Source organism: Colossoma macropomum, unplaced genomic scaffold (genome assembly GCF_904425465.1).
Source record: "Colossoma macropomum unplaced genomic scaffold, Colossoma_macropomum, whole genome shotgun sequence".
Lineage (NCBI taxonomy): Eukaryota > Metazoa > Chordata > Actinopteri > Characiformes > Serrasalmidae > Colossoma > Colossoma macropomum.
The window spans coordinates 10816020-10839165 of NW_023494801.1; the positions used below are offsets into that span (position 1 = coordinate 10816020).

At 38.6% G+C, this 23146-nt stretch overlaps 1 protein-coding gene across 1 annotated transcript in view; it reads left to right on the top strand.

Moving 5' to 3' along the window:
• Positions 1 to 205: 205 nt before the first annotated feature.
• Positions 206 to 23146, top strand: part of itgb3a (integrin beta 3a) — a 33291-nt gene continuing 10350 nt past the window's right edge. The window contains exons 1-12 of the mRNA XM_036589496.1: positions 206 to 378; positions 2458 to 2543; positions 3360 to 3564; positions 4856 to 5108; positions 7358 to 7520; positions 9767 to 9928; positions 11449 to 11544; positions 11703 to 11792; positions 12828 to 12962; positions 14821 to 15247; positions 20724 to 20946; positions 23026 to 23126. Coding sequence (XP_036445389.1) covers positions 312 to 378; positions 2458 to 2543; positions 3360 to 3564; positions 4856 to 5108; positions 7358 to 7520; positions 9767 to 9928; positions 11449 to 11544; positions 11703 to 11792; positions 12828 to 12962; positions 14821 to 15247; positions 20724 to 20946; positions 23026 to 23126 — 2008 coding nt within the window. The 5' untranslated portion in view covers positions 206 to 311. The remainder of the gene's footprint in view (positions 379 to 2457; positions 2544 to 3359; positions 3565 to 4855; positions 5109 to 7357; positions 7521 to 9766; positions 9929 to 11448; positions 11545 to 11702; positions 11793 to 12827; positions 12963 to 14820; positions 15248 to 20723; positions 20947 to 23025; positions 23127 to 23146) is intronic.

A 23146-nucleotide genomic window follows, 5' to 3' on the forward strand; every position in this document is an offset into this window, starting at 1 on the left:
AGGCTGCAAATATATCGTAGATCTAATACTCACCAGTCAATATATATTTGGCAGAATTATTACAGTAGCTTATGTTTTGTTCCTCTTGACAGCCGTGTGTTCTGCCAGTGTGGACATGCTAGGTAAGAGGCCGTGGTTATTCACGCCCTCTGAAACAGCACAGCCCATCTGAACCCGTCCCCCAAACAAGGAGGAAAACTGCTCTGATTATCACTCACACAGACGTACAGGAAAACACAGAGGGCGGAAGAGAGGAAGAGAACAGACAGCTGCTGAAAGGCATCGGCGTCTGAAGACGTCTACATTCTCAAATGGGGAAGTTTTTGGGTGAAGTTTGGGCGGCACTGGTACTTTTCATTCTAGTTTACACAGTTTCAGGTGAGTCAGATTTCAGTTTTGTGTTAATAAATAAGTCACTCTCTCTGTCATGTTAACATTTGACCTGCTTTGGTTGATTTAACACTACATACAGTAAGATGATGGTAAGAGTGCTCCATGTTTGTCTGGGATATGTGAACAACATGGTATAATCACAAATATGATCCTATATGTTTGGCTTTATTTAGGTCTGAGGTAGCCAAGAACATTGTTTAAAACTATTCATCTCAACAGTGAGTGTGTTTTGCCATTAAAAAGCTAAATAAACACTTTATTAAAGTTATTAATATATTGATTAAAAGAACACAGTTAGAAGTACACAGGTTTAGTTCCTGTCACTCCAGCTATTGCATGGATTTGTTCCATTCAATCAGCAGCACACTTTCTAACATTTAATGAAGGATTGATTAGATACCCATATTAAAGAAAACTATATATGCACATTCTTGCTCCTTATTAAATATGTGCAGTATATGTGATGTTTTAAAATATATGTGCTGTTCAAAGTTACCATTTTTAACCCTTTTGTTGTCATATAAAGGCTAAAGCAGAGAGTTAATAGCAGGTTTTACAGTGATCTGGCTGTGTGTTTGTGCTGTATTTCTGGGTTGTGGGATGTTAGAGCTGGTTTTTCTCCCTCTGGCTAGTGATGGCAGGTTCTTCTGAGTGTTCTGGTTGTGAATCATGTCACTATTTTTAACCCTTTGTTTGTAACATGAAGGCTAAAAGCAGATATGTATTTTAACAGTAGCAAGTGGTTTTGGGTGATTTTGGAGCTGGATTGCTGGCCGATGGATGGTCACAGGTGGATGAAATCACTCTGGATTGTAAGGTCAGAGTCTGATGAGTGATCTGATGTGTGAATCATATTGCTGTTTTAAACCTTTGTTGGAACATGAAGACCAAAATGCAGAGCAAAAATATGAGGACTTTGGGTGATTTTCCGAGCCATATTACTCACTGATGCTGATGTCACAGCTTGTTGTTGTCATGCTAACTAGTTTGGACCGGGTCTGCTGAATGGTCTGATATGTGTATCATGTCTGTAGCTTAGTCACCTACAGTTACCAAATTGCAGGCTTTGGGTTAATATTTAATATTTAACAATATATGCACATACTGAATGTCTGTGTATTAAAAAATATGCACATATGTAGGTTAAACATGTGCATGGTGACATTTTATTTTGATAGTCCACTGTAGATGCTTTGTAGGTGCTCAGTCTGTCCTTAACGAACATTCAAGTTAATATCTTTTAAATGCAACTGAGCTTAAACCTAAGTGTGATAGATTCTATTAAATCTAAACCTAACCTTAACTTCACATAAAACCTACACTCACTCCTAAACCTAACCCTTACCTTAATGTTGTTGATCAATTTAGTCTCATCATAAAGTTTGTTAATAATGTAAGTATTTGTACATCATCTACACGAGACCATCCAAGTGAAGTGTGACTTCAATTTTTAATGTTTACGTATCTTTTTTAAAATATGCGAATACATTGCAAACTTGATGCCTATTTTGAAAAACACATCTCCTCGAGGGGAGCTTTGGAAATGTTTAACTCACAATCAAATCACAGCCTATTGTTTATTTACTTGCATTTTTATTAATGTTTTTTTCAACAAATAAACACTGACTGGCCAGATAAATGCCTTTACATCTCAGTTTATCAGATGTCTTAGACCTGCTTGCCTGCTGCACAGTAAAATCTGATGTTAAGCAATGAACACGCGTATTATTCATGTTTGATGCTTCAGTTCTGACATACAGTCAAATTAACATCAATCCTCATTTCAACCATGCTGAACACTTCAAAGTTTTCAGGCAACATCGACGTCTCTTTGTTTTAGTTGTTGCTGTATGTGACTAGAGCGAGGCAAAAACACACCCTCATGCCAACGATTAATGCCAATTAATCTTTCTCTCTCTCTCTCTCTCTCTCTCTCTCTCTCTCTCTCTCTCTCCCTTTTTTTGTCTTTCCCTTCTCTCAATTTCTCTCTCTCTCTCTCTCTCTATCTCTCGTTCTCACTCTCTATTTGTTCTTTTATTGATATATATGTGTGTGTGTTTCTAGGCTCAAACATATGTACCTCTAGAGGTGTCAGAACATGCAAGGAATGTCTGTCTATTCATCCAACCTGTGCTTGGTGCTCTAAGGAAGTAAGAAACACATGATATCTATCTATCTATCTATCTATCTATCTATATATATATATATATATAAAACATATAGTATTGCGCAAAAGTCAGAGCCCACCAGTCAAAATGGCCATTACGTACACATTAGTCATTTTTTCAGAAAGGTGAAATAAGGTGAAATAAGCAGGCTTTTCCAAAACAGGAGATCAAAATGATTTCATACATCTCTTTTTTGTGAAAGTGGAGAAAATCATACTCCACTTATGCTTCAGAACTGAAAAAATCCACAGGCGTTTCTGTCCATCCTTCCACAGTAGGAAGAGAACTCAACACTGAAAGGATGTGGAGCTGTCAAGACATGCTTACTGAGAAGAGAAAGAGGGATTACTTTGATTGTGAGAAATAGAAAATGCAACCAACTTCTAAGACTGAACTTTAGAGGTGTGGGAAAATATCCCTGCAGGTTTCTTTGAAGAAGCAAAAGCAAGTCTCCTGAAAAGATTGGAAGGTATAATAAAGGCAAAGAGCGGACACGCTAAATACTGAAAAAATGCATATAACATTTACTATATAATACATTTATTACATTTTTGACTGCAAATTAAATAAATGACCGGTGGTCTCTGACTTCTGCACAGTACTGTACATACAGGAAAGTTAACTTATTTAAAAATATTTGTAACTAATTTTGACTTAGCGTTTAGTTAAATGTGTTAAAAAGCGCAATAAATAAATAAATAAATAATAAAAAAGGTTGTCTTATGACAGCAACAATGTGTAACACACCTATGGCAACCAACTGAGAATGTCAACTCTGAATGTGTGTGTGCACATCAGGACATCGGCCAGGGTGGGTCCAGTCTCTCCCGCTGCAATCTCAAGAGCATACTGGTGCAGTCTGGCTGTGGGGCAGAGTTTATCGAGTCTCCAGCCAGTAGTATAACAGTCGAGGAGGACCGCCCCCTCAGTGATAAAGCACAGGGTTCTTCCAGAGACATCACACAGATTCAACCCCAAAGAATCCACCTTACCCTCCGGCCAGGTATGACTTTCAATCATACCATACGGACTATATGTGGAAATGAACATGCAAAACTAGCCTGTTTTGAACTTTTCTCCTGATATCAGGAAAACCAGTGTGTTTACATACATCCACTGATTTAGCACACAGCAGTTTAGGCCTGTCCATTCTTGCTGAAGTTATCAGGAGTGTTTCAGTCTGGACTGCATTTCGATTCAGGCGCAATACAGGGCAGCCAATCAGAGCAGAGATATATTTACATGTATCAGTCTCCAAGGTACAGTTAAAAAAGCAGCCTGTTTAATTCTAAAGGAATATAAGAGATTGAAAAATGATAATGAATAACAACTGTTTTGATACATAAAACCACATAAATACCACATAGACCTCAGGGAAGAATACAGTAAAAATGCAACCCCTGCATTTTTATTGAGGTTTAACTGTAATGCATGTTAGTGTAGCAAGCATTATTTGCATTGTGCTAAATTTTCTTGATGAACAGATCAATATAAATAGTCTAAAATTACTTAGAAAAAAGTCTTTTCACATTAACTTCCATCATAAGTCCAGAATGTTTTTCCTTTTCCTGTAAAGTCACTATTTTGGGGATGTGATGAAGATTTAAAGCAACACTATGTAGCATTTGGGAGTTTGGAGACCTCTCTGGTGGAAATATGTAATTACACACAATGTGCAGAAGAACATTGTGTAATGTCAGTGTGTTGAAAGAGTATTCAAAGAGAACTCAGTCAAAACTTGGTGATGGACATGTTTTCTGAGGATGTGAGTTATTATTATTTACTACTGTCATCATATCTTCATCATTGAGTTTGCATTTGAGACCTAAACATCGAGTTCTTTTTGAGTCTGGGTGTGTGACGTTAATATGTATGGATGTGTGCCGTGGTTCACAAAACTCCCGTCAAATCCATCCTCTGTCTTTTAAATGATTATTTCAGGCCTCACAGGTGGACTCGCAGTAGCGCATGCACACTTAATTATAGTGTGTTCTTTTTTCTCTATACTTAGTAATGCTACTACTTTTGATTTTAACAAAAATATTACATACTGCTGCTTTAAGGCACAGTGTTTTTGAACTATTTCTGTCAGTCCATTTATGATGAAATGTAAGTCTTATTATTCAGTAACTACAGGGACTTAAATGCAAACTGGTTAAGCTATTCTTAGGATACAGAAGAGTGTAATAAAACTTTCAAGGGGTTAAAGTGAAAAAAGGGTTTTTTTTATGGCTGTCACATTTTTCAATTTCAATATTATCTCTCTCTCTCTCTCTCTCTCTCTCCCCTATCAGGTGACTCGAAACATTTTACAGTGACTGTTAGGCAGGTTGCTGATTATCCAGTAGATCTGTACTACCTGATGGACCTGTCGTACTCTATGAAGGATGACTTACTCAGTCTCCGTTCTCTTGGCAATGAACTGGCCACAGCTATGGGACGAACCACTAGTAACCTGCGCATGGGATTTGGGGCATTTGTAGACAAAACTCTCTCCCCATACATGTACATGTATCCAGATGAGGCTGTGAAGAACCCTTGTTTTGGGTGAGCTGGCGTCAACAAAACGGCTTAATTTGTACAAACTAACTAATAGAAGTTTCATCAGTGAAAAACTTGCTCTTTCCTGGTAGACAATATTTAAAAGGTTCATATAGTTTAAAATGACTTAGCCTCACTTTTGACAAAAAAAAAACTATATTATGTGTAAACACTTTTTAAGATTTAAAAACATACCGTTCACACCACAGTCCATACAGTCCATATATGGAAACTAGGTTTTCATGATTTTTCTGATGTCACAAAAGCCAAAACATTTACAAATAACTACCTTTTCAATCTACAGTAGCTTACCTCTGCCCATTCATGTTCAAGTTGTAACAAGTGTTTCAGATTGGAATGCTTGTTGAATGAGGCACAATACAGGACAGCTAATTAGAATAGAGAACGTTTACATATATTAGTCTTAAATGCACAGTACAAAAATAGCCAGTATAATTCTAAAAAATGGTCATGTAGAAATAAATTATGTTTTTTGGTACAGAAACCCACACAAATGTGGACACTGGGGGGAAAATCCAAGAAAATTGTAGTAGATGGGCACTTTAAGGTTGAGGATACAGTCTTAATGATGATAAATGCTGCTGATTAAACCCTCAGAATCAGAGTCATTTTATTGGCCAAGTGCACTTGCATGTAGTACTCTTAGTTGAACAGATGAGCCCATAAATGGACACTACATTACTAAATACAAACTATAAACAACTAATACAAATATACAGGCACAAGAGTACTAGGAAATCTGCATAATACAAATGCAATATACATTGAAGCATATACAGTGAGGGGAAACAAGTATTTAGACACATTTGTTTTTGTTAGTTAATACATATCAGTTGTGTATATCCACTTCAAATTTACACACATAAAGTCTTTTTACTTTGCACTGCAATATATAGCTTTGAAACATCTCCACCTTTTTGCAGCATTGCAGTTTAATTAGTTATATGGGTCCCCCTGATAGACTCTAAATCCAGAATCCTCCATCAATTTTCAATGAGTTCCAAGAAACCAGTCTTGAGTTATTTTAGCTATATGTTTGGGATCGTTGTTCTGTCAAAATGTCTCCTTCAGTATCTCCTTGTACAACACTCCATGAATGAAGTGAAAGCCCAGTACTGTTTGCAGATAAGCAGCCCATCATGATGCTTCCACCACCATGCTTCCCTGTGGGTATGGTGTTCTTGGGATGATATGCACAACCCTTCTATCTCCAAACATGATGAGCTGAATTATTACTGAATTATAGTTCTATTAATGTTCTATCTGACCAGAGAACATTGTTCCAAAAGAGTTCTGATTTGTCTAAATGCTTGTGTGCAGATTTTAGATGTACTTCTTGGATTCTTTGTTAGTGTAGGGCATAGGAGTGAAGATGATTGTGGTGCCCTTCATTGCTTATTGTTCCTGCTGGTCAAGTGACTGACTATCATTAGTCTGAGAGAAATCTTGGCTCACCTTTCCAGGGACAATTTGTTGTGGTTCCATGAACTTTCCAACTGCATATCATCGCTTCTGTTGTCCTGTCAGGAATGTTTAAGGTCTTTTCTAGGGCTCTATAGCTTTTTCCATTCAAATTCAACCATCTGATGGAAAATCCCTGTTTACATGGACACTGTAAGTAATCTGATCCACGCATGGGTAGAGAAACTACTTCGTGTAGACATTACCATGACAACAAGCATCACGTGAGTCCAGTCAGAGTGAGACGAGCAGCAGTGTGTTCGCCTGAGTTTTCAGCTGGCGCACGTGTTTTTACTCACTTTAAAATTATGGCAGCTTCAGGAAAACGTAAATCACATGTACTTATTAAAGAAGAGCAAGAGAAAGACGTCGTGTTCTGAGACACGTAACATGGACTCCCGTCCCACCACCGTTTTTTTTCAGCATTATTTGAAAAATATTTTGATTTTTTTGATTTTTAACCTTTACATGTTTATTTTCATATACTGTCAATACTTTTTCCATATATTTCTTTGTCTATGTTTATGTATATACACTTTTTGCTCATATTTATAACATAACTACAGAGTCAAAAGACATTATGTTTACACATCTGAAGTGAAAGTACATAAAATAACAAAAACAAAGGTGTCTCAATACTTGTTTCCCCTCACTGTATTACAGAAGCATGTATTGTTATAGAAGCAAGTATTACTCTATTGGTGTAATTATTATTTCTGTACCTCACTTCTGTCACTGTCACTTTCTCTTGTGCCCAATCATGGGTGCTGTAGTATGAGCACAGTCTGCCGGCCGCAGTTTGGCTATAAGAACGTGCTGTCACTGACCGAGCAGGTGAGCCGCTTCACTGAGGAGGTGAAGAAACAGGAAGTGTCCAGAAACAGAGATGCACCCGAGGGAGGATTTGATGCTGTTCTACAGGCTGTGGTCTGCAAGGTGAGTCACACACACTGGTATTGATTACCCAGGGCTCTTAGGTGGAGAGAATTGAGATATCAAAACCCGCTTTGGTGTAGAATTTGAAAATTTTTATTTTAAGTTAAATGCATTGAGACCAAATTTTAGAGCCACTCTTAATGAAAATGTTATTTACAGTAAATACAGTAAGTGTGAATGGAAATGTCTTAGTAATGACGGCTTTGGGTATAAATGAAAGAGGAATCAGGAGAAAGCACACAGATGCAAAGTATGAGCTATGGGACTAAAATGAAAACTTAAAACAAAAGTACAGTCATATGCAGAAGGTTCAACATCCCCAGTCAAAGTGAAACTAGCACATGCTCTACAAGGAATAAGCTTAAATTTGGCACTGTTCTGCTACTTTTAGTGCACAATTTCTTTTTATTTGCTGAGTTGAACATGTTGGGGAAAAAATAAAACATAAAATATAAAATGTGCCATAACTGCACAAGCCACATTTTATTTTCATTGTTTTCCAATATTTAGCAAACAAACAGTAATAGTGCATTAGAATGTGCAGAAGTGTGTCCTCTGTAGAGGATGTGGTAATTTATTTTGACCAGGGGGCACAAACTTTGGTAAATGACTGTATGCGGTCAGTGACATGGCCTGCACTTTAGGTGTCCAAGTCTGTTATTTTCTCATGAAATTATTTAATAAATACATGACATAAATCACATTGTTCTACAGTACCTCCTCCATGTGAAAACATTTTCAGTGCAAATGAATTCATTTTAGGCAACTGTTCAGTCATATATGCAGATTAACTCAAATAATTTCTGTGTTAAATATTTTTTTTTAATTGAATGTTTTTATAATTACAACTTTTGAAATCATAACATATTGCAAAATAGGGCAGTTTTAAAAGTTTTCAACATAGTAAGAAAACTTTTGTCTGCAAATTCTGATTTCCTCAAATGTCGCACAGCACAGTAGACAAAAAAGGACTTTAATTCTGACATGGTTTTAAGAAAGAGTGGGCAACACATCTCACCATAAACAAGACCCCAAGTGAGCTTTATGGTGCAGAGTCAAGTATAGCAGCCATGACCATGTCAGGTGGTGTGACATCCATGGAAAATCATGAAAATGTGTTATTGGAGAAATGTTTATTTATTTGAAATGTATCTATGAGTTCAAAGGAAAAAGGTTTGTGTAGGTGTCCAAGTAGAGACTTTGGCCTAATCCCATTTCTTATTTTCACCCCTACCCCTTGTTTTCGAGAGTCACCTTGCCCCTTGGAACTGAGTTACTAGGGGTAGCGGTTGAAATGGGACCCTTGAATAAAAAAGAACATTACTTCATTAACAGACTACTAGAAGTGCTCTGTAGGTGACCCTGCCGGTCTGCAGTGATAGCAGAGGTGGGTAAAGTTCAGCAACCTCACTGCTGGGCTTTCGTTACATTTAGAGAATCATGTGCCTTCAAAGAGGGGGAATGAGAGAATTATTTATTATCACCCACCCCTAATTCTTCAGTGATATGAAGCTGTCAGCTGTTCGAGCTTCTTGTTCAAATTTTCCCGTTCTACCTTAAATGGTAAATGGCAGCAGTTATGAAGCCTCAGGCGCCCGAATTTACCTGCTGCACCATTTAAGGTGGAACGGGAAAGTTAGCTAGCTAGCTACCGAGACAACAGCATACTACTAGCAGTTTTTTGCTTGTTATGAAGAAAAGGACCATAATACATTGAAACAACATTAAACTAAGATAAAACAATGGTTATCATAATTTTTAACAGAGAAAATTCTCACATTTGTGAGTTTCTTTGGTCACTTGATCAGCCATCTTGCCAGTTTTTCTTTTTTTCTAATAACCCTCTGTTTGGAGTGTGCCTCTGAAAAACCTTTGTTTGGGTGGACATGTAGCCCTAACACTTCACCCTACATTTCCCTAAAATCGGGACCCCCTTCCCCTAGGCGTGAACACGCACAATGGAGGGGTCAGACCTAAGTTGTAGGGGTGAAATAGGATTGGGCCTGGATGTCATTGTGCCACCTGTCAGACTGGTAAAATTGTCCATCTTATTTAGAACTGAATTTGTAGCATTACAAAAGATTTGAAACAATAATCAATTGACAGAACAGATTCCTGTAGAAAATGCATGTGATATGCTGTTTAATCAGAATGTTTAAAATCTTGGTTTCGAAAGCTTTACTGACCTTTGCACATAGACCATATCACTCTAAACAAGGTGCTAAGTCCCCTCTTTCCCGCTGTAGGACAAGATTGGATGGAGGTCAGATGCGTCCCACCTGCTGGTGTTTACTACAGACGCTAATACTCACACCGCTTTGGATGGCCGAGTCGCTGGCATTGTCAAGCCCAGTGACGGACAGTGCTATGTCAATAATGAAAACGACTATGACAAGACTACTTTACTGGTCAGTGAAACTAGCTGTGTGTTTTTGTATTGTAACTGCATGTGTCTGATTGACCATAGAGCACAGAAGTGCAGTTGTGTGGTATTACATTCTTGGGTTATTGTATAAATTATTAATTATTTTTACATACCAAAACTTTTTTTTGCATAAATAATCAATGATGATAAGCCATGCTGACTTCAATTACTTGTGTTCCTCATTAAATAACAATGACATACAGAAACCCACCACGACCCATAACATTCCAACAGTGTACAGCAGTAAAACAGTCCTAGACAGTGAGAACACAGGCGTTCTGTTCTTTATTCATGTTTAGAATGTGAAGTTGTTACTATTACTTTACTTTTCAGCAATAGAACATCAGAGGGAGAGTCACCATGAGTAACATCATGTCTGTGATTCGGGTGCAGGCATCGAATTGTACTCTATTGATTTCAGAAATTAGTTTGTTTAGTTGGTTTAGTTGTTCCGCCGTCACAGCTGTCAACCGAAAAGCTTACTTAAGAGCAACAACAGGTTCTGTCACATCTTTCCTTCCGAATCTGACCACATGTGATGGAATATTGTCTTATAGAAGTTCTCTAATGTACCCGTTTTCTGTTTTTGTATGTGTTAAAGTACAAACTTAGTAACAGTTACCTGCAGCGCAAAGCGAGTCGTTACTTAGCAACAGGTACAACAATTCTCAACCAATCAGATTGTGCCATTGGAACTCACTGTTAGAGAACACTATTTAAAAGTAATTACATTAATATGGAATTGATTACATCATTAATTACATGCTTAATTACATTTAGATTTGATTTACGTTCCGTATGGTTAAAGTTTTCTTTTTTTTGTCCAGTTTTCTTCCCACTTCCCACGATTCTGCTATGTCAGCTAACAGGTATGCGTGCTGGCTAGCATCTCATTGAGAGATAGTGGAGAGAGAGAACATTGCTGGGAATTTGTGATCTCCTGAAGGCAAGGCCAACGCTTAAATCAGGGGTGTCCAATCTTATCCGCAAAGCGCCGGTGTGGCTGAAGGTTTTCATTCCAGACAAGCTGAAGCACACCTGATTCTACCTGCTTAATCAGTTGAACTTAGTCTTCATTTCATCAGGTGACCTCCCGCGTTGTTGGAGTGAAAACCTACAGCCACACCGACCCTTTGTGGATTAGACTAGACATCCCTGGCTTAAACTGTTGCACCACTTGGGAGACCCAAATAATGCTGAGATTGAAGGGTCTGCACTTCTGTCTTTTTCCATTTGTTCAATGTCAAAAAATGACAAAAACATGGGAAACATGTAAAGGACAGCTTGCCTTTCTCCAAAAATCGTGACTTTGCACACCACAAGAATCAAGAATTACTCATCAAATTCCAACTATAAATATTTTCTATTCTGTTTACAAACACAAACGTGGCTATGAGATATAAGAAGTTATTTTGTGTGGTGTTGTGTGGGTATTTAAACTGCTGAATAAGAAGGCATTGGGTTACATGTACATTTATGCATTTATGTGAATATGTATTTTAGGACTATCCTTCCATTGCAATGCTCGCTGACAAGCTGTCAGAGAATAACATCAACCTCATCTTCGCCGTGACTGACAACGTGATGCCCCTGTACCTTGTGAGTGTACAAACATACCCACCCCATACTCTCTCTCTCTCTCTCTCTCTCTCTCTCTCCCTCATACATGCATTAATAGGGTCAGTGTCTACTGTCTTGTCACATTGTGCAGTGTTGCACCTCCACACTCCCTCACAGAGAGTTTTGCTGTCTTTCAGAATTACAGTAAACTGATCCCTGGCACCACCGTGGGCAAACTGTCTTACGACTCGAGAAATATCATCCAGCTCATCCAGGACGCATACACGGTGAGCCTCACATGCTCAGGAATTCCCAGCTCACTTTGCTGAAATCTCTCACTTCCGCCCACTCTTACATGACATTCATTTCACAGCCCTGAACGTTACTGGGGGGGCACTGATCTCAGATTTTAATGGCCTATTCCCATTCTGACGTCTGCTCCCATTCTGGCAGCTAACGTCCAACTGTTTTAGCTTATTTTTACTAGACAATTTATTTCGAAAGCAACAGGCAGCAAAGATAATCTTGTTTATTTACTGCACTTTGAGAACTAAATGAATGCACTGATATGTAACAAATAGGCTCCTAACCAGCTTTTCAGACAGCTGATATTTTTGACAACTACTTTAATAATCAATGCATTTGTACTGAACCTGCTCGCTTGATTTGTTTACAGTGCTGTGCAAAAGTCAGAGACCTGTTTCTCACAATCCAGTAAATCCTTAAGGCATTTAGTAATGTTAAAGTCTGGACTCTGGGGTGGTCAGTCTATTGTTCTGAGAACACCAGCAGCTTCGTTGTTTGATTTGCAAATGTTCTTCTTTTTTTGTCAATTTTCTTTTCTCAATAATATCTTCTTGACAGCTACACATCCTTTCAGATCCATCGTGTTGAGTTGTCTTCTCAAATCCTCTCTCTGAAAGATTAAATGTTTATGTGGTGGTGACAGATTTGGTGGTCTACCAGGTGTTGCAGGGTTATCTATATCTCTTAAGTAGTTGAATTAACTCCTGTTTTGGAAACTTGATGGACTTTCCCACGCAAAGAGGATTTTCTTATATCTAATCTCTTTAGAAATATCTCCTGAACACTTATACTTAATGGCCATTTTGACTAGAAAATTAAAGAAATGAAAGGTGGTCTCTGACTTTCATCCACAGATTAGTCTTGAAAATAATGTGCCAGGAGAAAGTTTTGGCCAATTATGATCATTTAACCCTAAATGTTGTACTTTCAATATACCATTACCTGTCCTGTGCTGCTAGAATATCACCTCAGATATTTGATCAACATGTTGACCATGCACTCTTTGACCCTCGCAGAATATTAGATCCAAAGCAGAGTTGGAGGTGTTGGGTGTTCCAGATGAGTTAATACTGTCGTTCAACGCTACATGCCTCAATGGAGAGGTGGTGCCTGGGGTCAGATCCTGCTTAGGACTCAAGATTGGAGACACGGTCAGTGACTCACACAAATATAAACAGGACATAATGCAAGCACAGGTGATCTTCTAGCTTCGTGTTCTATTGCAGGCACTAAACTAAACACTACAGGCCAGATGTATTAAGATTTATGCATCGATTTCAGGTACAAATTGGGCGCATTACATACAAAACTGCCACACGAACAAAATATGCATGTAAAAATGTGCTTATCACATTCAAGGGAGGGCTGCGTGAAATGTGAGAGGATTGTGCAAAAAGTGGGTGGAGATATTACACATGCAGCAGATATGCTGCTTAATTTATGTTCAGCAACTTGCAGTGGTCAGCTGTTTCTCCAACTTTCTTTAAACCAGGCCTAAATTTGTTTTAGTGTCTCAAAGACATGTTGGACTATGAGACAGCAGACAAGAATATCTACCAACAGTATAACACTATTTAAACTATTGGGAACAGATGTATGTGTCTAAGAAGATTCACCAAAAAATATGGTGTGATGCAGCTGCAATATGCACGTGCAGTCTGTGGCTTAACTCAAAAGTGAGAAGTCAGAACTCAGGATTGTGTAATTTATCTGAATCCTTCCCTCTTAAAGAGGAATTCCACTGATGGTTTTACTTTTTCTGTATAATTCAATTGTTAAGATGTAAACAAAGTTATCTGGAGTTGTTTGTTGTAAAATGCTCTGTTATAGAGAAACTTACCGAAGCAGAATTGTTCACAGTGGTGATGATAGGAACCAGACGGATGACAAGTTTAACCCCTTAAATAGTCAGGGCCCAACAGCAGGTCCAAGGTTTTATAACACACTTCTATAACCTAAGAATAGCTTAATGAGTTTGCACTGAAGTCCCTGTAGTTACTGGATAATAAGCCTTAGACTGTGGGCTGGGGGTTAGGAAACCAGCCTTGTGACCGGCAGGTCGCCGATTTGATCCCCTGAGCTGACTGAAGTGCCCTTGAGCAAGGCACCCAACCTCCAACCGCTCCCCGGGTGCTGTGGATAGGGCTGCCCACCGCTCTGGGCAAGTGTGCTCACTACCCCTAGTGTGTGTGCTTTTACTAGTGTGTATGTGGTGTTTCACGGCACAGATGGGTTAAATGCGGAGGTGAGTTTCCCCGTTGTGGGACTAATAAGGGTCACTTAACTTAATAAGCCTGGGATTTTAAGGGTCTCTAATAGCTCACTCACAGAAAGTTGTTACATGAAATGGGTTATGATGAATGAAACACCGGTTTACAAGTTTTAAGCTGTTTTAGCTTTATCACTATTTTACTGTTATCAGCATTACATATATAAACCCAGAAGACACATGTAGGTTCAGTGTGCTCAGACATTGTGACCCCTGGTTCTTTTCACCACCACTGTAAAGAAAAAAGTTATGCTTCTCTATAATGCTCTGTTTCACATCAAACCACACTTTGTTTATATCACAACCACTGAATTCTGCAAAAAATGTGAAACGGTAGAATTCCCATTTAAGTCCCTTTCAAACCTGCAGCTGCACCTGAAATGTACAGACAATTTGCCAAGACGTCACCTAATATAATTCTGGGCAATGTGCCAGGTAAACTCAATTATGAACAAAAGCCGGAACATTTCCAGACAAGAAGATTAAACTGCTTGTTGTTATGATGTCACAAACATGTTTTTCAACCCAGTTTGACAAGAATATTAGCTGTCTACAAAACATATAAGTAAATAATATTTTTATCAAATCACCAAATGGTATGACCTGTTGACCTGCCATTGTCTAATAAAAAGCAAGCAGGAGTTTTCCAGCATTATTGGAATAGATCATCCAGTAATGTTCTGGTTTTGAAAGGGATTTTCCTCCATCCCTCTGTCTTTCTCTCTATCTCTTTTTCTCAGGTGTCGTTCAATGTGGAAGCGATGCTGAGGGTCTGCCCTAAAGAGAAGAACCGCACATTCATCATTAAGCCGCTGGGGTTTAAAGACACATTGCAGGTTACCGTGGACTTTGCCTGCGACTGCGCCTGCTACGACTCCGCCCAGCCTGCTAGCCCCGCCTGCTACGGCAACGGCACCCTGGAGTGTGGGGTGTGTCTATGCGATGCTGGAAGGCTGGGTCCACACTGTGAGTGTACAGAAGGGGACTACAAACCCACTGAGGTGGACAGCTGTAACCCCGCCCCCCAGGCACCCACCTGCAGTGGGCGAGGAGACTGCCTGTGTGGCCAGTGCAGCTGTCACTCAAATGACTTTGGAAAGGTGTGGGGGAAGTACTGCGAGTGTGACGACTTCAACTGCATCCGCTCCAAAGGACAACTCTGCTCTGGTGAGGCCTGCATGGTGAACGAATCGTTGTTGAGACGCGGGGGGGATTTTAAAGGGCTCATATCGTGGAAAAACACATTTTTCAGGCTGTTTTGGAAAATGAAAGAGTTTATTTTGCTATGTAAACATCATTAAACCTTCAACAACTGTGCAAAATCAGCAGGTAAACCACAAACCTGTTTACATTTGACCACCGGTTCAAGATACAGAGGCTTAGCCACTGTGATTGTACAGACTAGTCGATTAGTCAATTAGTTGATTTGTCAACTTCACTGCTTGGTGATGGTGCTTCAAGCTTGATGTTGACCTGCTGATCACATGATTATGACACTAACAACATGGATGTCTCAGAGAAGACAACAGTTTCCTGAATGCAATCCAGGGCTTGTTGGAATGGGCATGGCATGCTCTACTGACCTGTGTAGTGTGGCCTCATTCTAACATTTCCCAGCTGATCTACAGTGCTTCATAATCAGATATTGAACGTTATCTCCAGTTTCCCAATGACTACAACAAAAAGCCATGTGTTGTTGGAGTCAGGGGGTATGATGTGCTATAATCATGTAAAGGTTGAAGTTGGTTACTCTTATTTTCGCTGAGTTACAGTGCTATAAATTTATCTAGCTCTTCAAACCTCCACCATGGCTGACCATGTTTTGGCAATTTGTAAGTCAGATACAAATTTGGGGGATTCTGGGGTCTGTATCTCCAGTTCCTTGAAGGCTAGCATAGCAGTCCAGGGTTTGCTAGAAAGGCCATGTCACACTCTACTGACCTATGGAGTTTGGCTTCATCATGGATTTTAAAAGTCAAAAGTTGCTTGTTGCAAAGCATCCCTTCTGCCGTGGTTTTATTCATGACATCATCAACAATTAGTTGCGTCAACTCAACTTTCATCACATAACTGTTGAATCTCAAATCATGCAACCCCAATTAGCCACCCATCCACACTGAAGTGATAAAGAGTGTTGTTGCTGCAGATATTGGTGTGGACGATGTAGGAAAAGCGATTGAATGTTGCGCTGTTCCTGATAGTCAGGAAGCAAATGTGTCAAAATAGCCTTAAAAAGATCATCAGTATGAAGTGGCTGAAGTTCGTTTTTCCAACGTCCTTAAAGATCTCTGTCCGAACTTAATAGTGTGTTTCAGGACTGCTTTTTGAATTAGTCACAATACAAGGCAGCCAGTCAGAACAAAGGTCATTTAAATGTATTTCTTAAAAGCACAGAAACAAAAACATATTCTAGTTCGAGTAAAAGAGAGGTTAGAAAATGGTCTTGTAAAAAAGAATTCTGTCTATTTTTAGTACATGAATGCATTGTAAGTGGACTTTTGTGGAAAAGTAAAACACAAGAACATGTACAATATGGGTTTTTCACTTGAATTTGAGGCCTGTGTTTAAAGATTTCAGCTGCTTTGAGATTGAAGTCCACACCTTGTTACTGCAACAAGTACCAACTCATGTTGTAGAGAGTTGACAGTACACCACCATATAAGGTGATGATGCCTAGATACCTAGATACCTAGATACTGGAGCCCTATATTACGCTCCAACCTACTTGCCATTCTTGGTGATTTATTACAGCATATTATGAAATGCTGCTCATCCCTTCAACATGTCTGTGCACAGTTGTGGTTCAGAATCCAGGGCCTCATCTGCGCATCAGATCTTGTGTAATGTTCCCAGGACGTTGTGCTCCCATACAAAATTCAGGATATTACCAAATAAAGAAGCACGGTGTCTATGACACAAGTTTGTTTTGCAAGCAAGATGTCTTAGTGGTGGTTTGAAGAATATATGCATGTCTATGAATGTGTTTGGGTTAGTTTGGGGACGGGTAGGAACTTGTGTGTGATGTACATGGAGTTGTATGTGTGTGTGTGCATGCCTGGGCTTGCGTGTTCAATTAGGTGAGTTATGAAGAATACAGTGCAACATTCTTGCTCTCTAAAATGAGTTCAGAGATTGGAGAACTTAATGCATCATGTAAACCTACTTTTTGATCATCCACAACCTACCTGATGTAATGAAAGTTCCTCATATTATAACAATAATGGTTTCCAAAACTGTCATTTATGCAAGTTCCTTCATTCTGATTCATGATGCATTAGGGGGCATACGCACTAGACAATGCAAGGATGGAGTGTTAGACGCATACATATGTAGATGTTGTCCGTCTAGAAGGCCTGTACACGGCTGGAGCCGGGGAGGAGTTTGTACAGTTCGAAATCCAGCAGCAAATGGATGAGAAACAAAGAAATATGGACCATCGACAGAAAAGCAGAGAACAGAATAAATGGGATAAAACCTTCAATTTCGACTCTTCACAAACATGTTGTTTTCTAGTGAAAAGACACAAAGTGAAAAATACTAGGCTAGTAATGTTGCCTGAGGTAACAGACTCAGCATTTGTCTGTTCATCTTTATTGTCTGCTTTTCTCAGTGTCCACTTCAAGCCACATGTCACTTAACATCGATTTTTGAGGTCTTGTTGTGGGAGTAATTTAATGACGTAATAGGAAAATGCAGAGTGGTGCACTGTGGTGCCCAGAGAAAGTGACAGGTGCTGAATATGGGTGTGCATCTTCATTAAAAGCAATGATCTTGAATGCTTGGAAATTGCGGCACGTCCGGTGTGCAGTGGCCTTTATTGTTTAAAAGCACAGGTCATATGTGTGTTTGTGTGGGGGGCGGCGATATAATCTATAATCCTGATTTTTTTAAAAAGAACATACTGTCCAATGACGTTGCATTAGCGGCAGTTCAAAAAGACGCAGTGACTGACTTCATTTCCGTTTTGGAAATACATTTAAAATCATTAATGTCACTATTTATATTTGTCTGAAACAAAATCCTAACATTTAAACATAATCCTTTGGACTAGCATGTCTTTAAAGGGTCCATATCCTACATTTGTCTTCTTCTGAGATCCCCTTATGACTCTGCTTATGTAGGTTTACATACCAAAAACCTAAACTGTCATAACGCATTTAAATCCTCTCTTAATTCCTTAAATTAAACAGGCTGTTTAATTGATTGAACTCTGTTGTGATTGGCTGCCATGTATTGTGCCTCTTTCAGAAAGCAGCCCAGGCTGAAACACTCCTTATAACTTCAGTGTGAATGGGCGGGGCTAAACTGCTGTAGGCTGAATTCAAGAATTGGGATTTTTTACAGCTTAGTCTCCATGTATAGACTGTATGGACTGATGAGTGAACGGTTAAAGAAAGTTTACATACTACATCAAACTCTTCAAACTTCAAAAAGTGAGGATAATTTGTTTTTCCCTTTAACTTTTTAAAAGATTATCATTATCAATTTATTGCGTAACAATATAAGTTCTTCTGCACTCAGCTCGACAAAAGTTAGCAGTTACACACCCAAACACAGCTGAAACATTCGAAAGACAGTCAAAATAGAAGTGAAAGTCAGGAAACCAAAGGGAAGTTTGTCTCTCAGATGATACTGTCTGCACGGTATTTGGCAGGATCATGTTATAGCAACCAGTCCACCACCGGATGTAAGTGTATAAGCACTCAGGCTCAGCCTTGAACAGGGCCAGAAAAGTGCAAAGCCATGACACAGGAAACAGAAATGATAGAGGCAGACAAAAATCTGAGTGGTTTGACACAGGAAGACACTAATATATTTCAGAGCCGCTTAAACTGTGCAGCAACTTGCATGGCTTTGTAGACACTGGCAGGATATTCATCAGGTTTAATAAGAGAAGTGAAATTGGCATGTGGAACAGCTGCTGGTGGTTGTAAGTTATACCTGCACTTGAAGAAGCTCAGATAAGACTCTGGTCTTTTAGGCTATGAATCCTTTCAAGTCCTCTATGTGTGTTACCTCACTGGCCTTGTTTGCAAGTCACCCTAGATAAGAACATCTGCCAGACTATTAGATGTAAGAGTAAATGCTGTAGTGAAAGAGTACAGAATTTGCACTAAATGTGTACATAGTTTCCACATGAATACATTATATATCATCATATAATCATTAACTAAATACAAAATATGGCAAAACTGTAACTGAGCGAAAAGTAGGTTCCTTTACTCGCTAATATACCTGAGTAGAAGGAAGTATCATGATTTGAGAGGGCAAGTCCATTAGTATTTTACTAGTTACTACCCACCTCTGCTGAAAACACAATAGTAACATTTTTTTTGCCAAAAATAAGTAAAACTGACAAACAAAACTGATGAACGTGTGGAATTGATGAACACATTTAAGTCAAGTATTCATCACATTGCTTTTTTCAGTATGGTAGAACACAGTTACTGTCAATGAACCCTATCACTAAAATGAAAATTGCTGTGGAGAAATGTGCTCGTTAACTGCTCATTAAATGGCAGTTTAAAAACCTAAACTAAAACTAAAATTAATGCCTGAAAAATGGCATAAAGGTGGATGTCAAAACCAAAAATACCCAGAAGTTGATGTCTTTGAGTACTGCTATGGTAATTTAGTATTGGATTAGGAAGTACGCTCCAGATTCTTAAAAAGTATTCACTGTAATAGAAAAACTACAACTCATGGAAAACCAAAGTTATATATATACTCACTTTGGTTTATATATATAGTGTTTATAATGTGGTTCCTTGCTGATTAGCTGCTGACTAAATGAGTCACTCTGTGTTCTGATAAAGAAATGGTTACATGTCTCCAGAGTGCATTTATACAACAGATCATAATCAATGTGAACAGGGTGTTTTCAGAGAAGACTCTTTTAGACCTAGTGAAGTGCAGTAAATGACGATGTTTCTGAGAAACAGAGATGGGGTAGAGTAACCTACGTCAGCACACAGTATTGACGTCAGCAAAAGTATTGATACTTAAATATAAATAATGACACATGTAAAAGTAAAAGTAACTTCACAGTAACAACTTTAATAGACATACAGAGGCATTCGGTGGAAAACTACTGAAAACTGAGTAACTTATGGAAGTGGAACGGTGGAACTTCTTAGTAAATCCAGCATCTATCAGTGCAGGAACTGAAGATTGTTATGCTCTATTCTTCTCTTTTTGGGATTTTTTTGGTCTAAAATAAAACGATAAGGCTCCAAAGTCAGAGATGTGACCATTTACAAAGCAGCACAGATGTTATCACCAACAAAACATAATGAGATTAAACACAGAACAGCAACAACTGAGTGAAAAGTACTTTTCTTTACTCCCTAGTATACAAATACTTGAGTAGAAGAAAGTGTTATGAATTAAAAATAGAGTACAAATCCATCAATATATTACTATTTACTACACACATCTGCTGAGAACACCACAGTAGCGCTGCTGTTCTGAACTGTTTGAATCATTTACTGTAACTCTGTGAATAATGCTGAATGTATCTTCTTTAATAGCTGTGTAAATGCTGTCTAATCTTATGCTTGTATGTGGGTGTGTGTGTGTGTGTGTGTGTGTGTGTGTGTGTGTGCGTGTGCGTGTGTGTGTGTGTGTGTGTGTGTTCTCTCAGGTCATGGCGAGTGTGTGTGCGGGTTCTGTCAGTGTAACCCCGATTGGTCAGGTGAAAGCTGTAACTGCTCCACGAGGACGGACAGCTGTATGGGGAGTATCGGCCTGCTGTGTAGTGGGCGTGGTCACTGTACATGTGGGGTGTGTGAGTGCACTCAACCGGGAGCGTACGGCGCCACCTGTGAGAAGTGTCCCACCTGCCCCGACTCCTGCACCATCAAAAAGTGAGTGTGTTTGTGTGTGTGGGTGTATGTTTTTAGGTAGGTCCAGTCATATGCAAAAGTTTGTGCACCCCTGATCAACATTTTGTTCATTACTATGAATAAATAACACATCGTCTAAAGAGAACATCATACTGCACAGTTTACTGCACAATTACTGTTTATTTGCTGAAGTTAGAAAAAATAAAACAGAAAAAGATGTGACATGCAAAAACTGACACGATTAAACTGTATGTTTATTTTTTTATATAATAAACTCAACAAATAAATAGAAATTATGCACTAAAATTTTCAGAAAAATGCCACGTGTCAAGCTTTTTCTCTGTAGAGGATGTGTTGGCTTATTGTCACTTAGAAGATCATGTAATGTGGGGGTATTCAAACGCATGCACGCTGCTGCGTACACAGGGGTGGAAATGGGCCGGAATGCATTGAATTGTACCGGAGTGCTGTTCCAGGAGTAAAAGTCGGGACAGTGCTCCTGGTCAAATTTAGAAATCTAGGCAGTTGTGTTACAAGCAGAACTGCATGTAGTGTTTCTAAAGCATATCGTCGCTGGCGATTTTCACTTTTCTACATCAGTTGAGCACAGCAGCTGTTTTTTTACATTGTGTAAAAATTTCACGATAAATGGACCAATAAAATGCACCAGAAGTGCTTAGAAAAAATTTTTTACCATTGATTTGCATTAAAAGTAAAGAACGTTTTTGCCCTCTCCTGTAAAGTCACTATTTTGGAGACACTGGACAGTGACGATATGCATAACATTGCTATCAGGACAAAACCTCATATCTCCATTTTTGGCATATTTCATTTTTTGACAATTTGAAATTGGCAGTTGTGTAAAACAATCACTTTCAATCATCCTATAGAAATCATCTAAAATGACTTGTAATAAATCATTTTTCCATTAATTCCATTAAAGGTTAAGAAGGTTTTTTCCTCTTCTGTAATGTTACCTTTTTGGAGATAGAAGGTGTATGTTTGTTTTAGCTCTGGGATAAATTAGTACATTAGTCAACAAAACCCAAAGGGGAAGTAATCATACTGAGCTAACTAGCCTTCTAATGTCAGCCATTCACTGCATGTTAGAAGTCTAAATATACAGCTGTAAGCAAAATTTAAACACCCCTAGTCAAATTACATTTTGTTGACTTCCTAATTGAAAATAGTGGTTAACCTCTACAGAGAATAAATTTAAAGATCTTAAATGAAATTTTTCTAAATAATCTATTGTATCTTTTTTTGTGAGGGTGACATATTGGGAAAAAGTAAAATGTGCAGACACATAAAATGTACTACTTTTACACAGGGCCCATTTTATGTGTTAAACAGTAATTCGCTGCTGTCAGAACAAAACCTCGCATCTCCAAAATGGTAACTTTACAGGGGAAGAAAAAAACCTACTTTACTTTAAATGTAAGTCAATGGAACGTCTTTCCAAGCAATTCTAGGTCATTTTTTTTGGTCCGTTCATTGTGAAATTTACGAACAGTGTAAAGGATAACAGGCATTTTGTTATTATGTTATGTCAAAAACTGGAAAACGACTAAAATGGAGATACAAGGTTTTGTTCTGACAGCAGCAACTTGTGAATTAAAGTGTGCAGATATGTGTTCTCTGCAGAGGATGCGTTATTTTCACTTAGAAAATCAACAAGATGACTGGGGCACCCAAACTTTTGCATATGACTACATGAAATTGAATGGGCGCTGAATGTTTTTGACCTATTAGCTAAGTGGATCACATCATATATGAGCTAGAACATACAGGTTTTTCACCGCAGTAGACCTGCATCATTACATTTGTAAATGGATACACCACACACGAAGTGCACAGAATTACACTGTATGTCACCTTTAATCTGTAGTTTTGTTTAATAAACCAGTGCAGTTCTCCTGTTTGTCTTGTTTAAAAATGCCTTGAAATTTGTTGTAAATTGTCTTTATTTAACTATGTGCCTTTAAAAACACTAAACATCCAGAAGTAACAGGATGTAATCAGATGACATTACTGTAATAATCTTTTGGATTAGGTCATGGATTACTTTGTTAAACAGGTAATGTCTGGTCTTGTGTGTAGGGACTGTGTGGAGTGTAAGCACTATAAGAGAGGAACGCTGTTTGAGAAGAATAGCTGTAATACCATCTGCAGAGACGACATCACACTCGTGGATGAGCTGGGTAATACATACTGTCATACA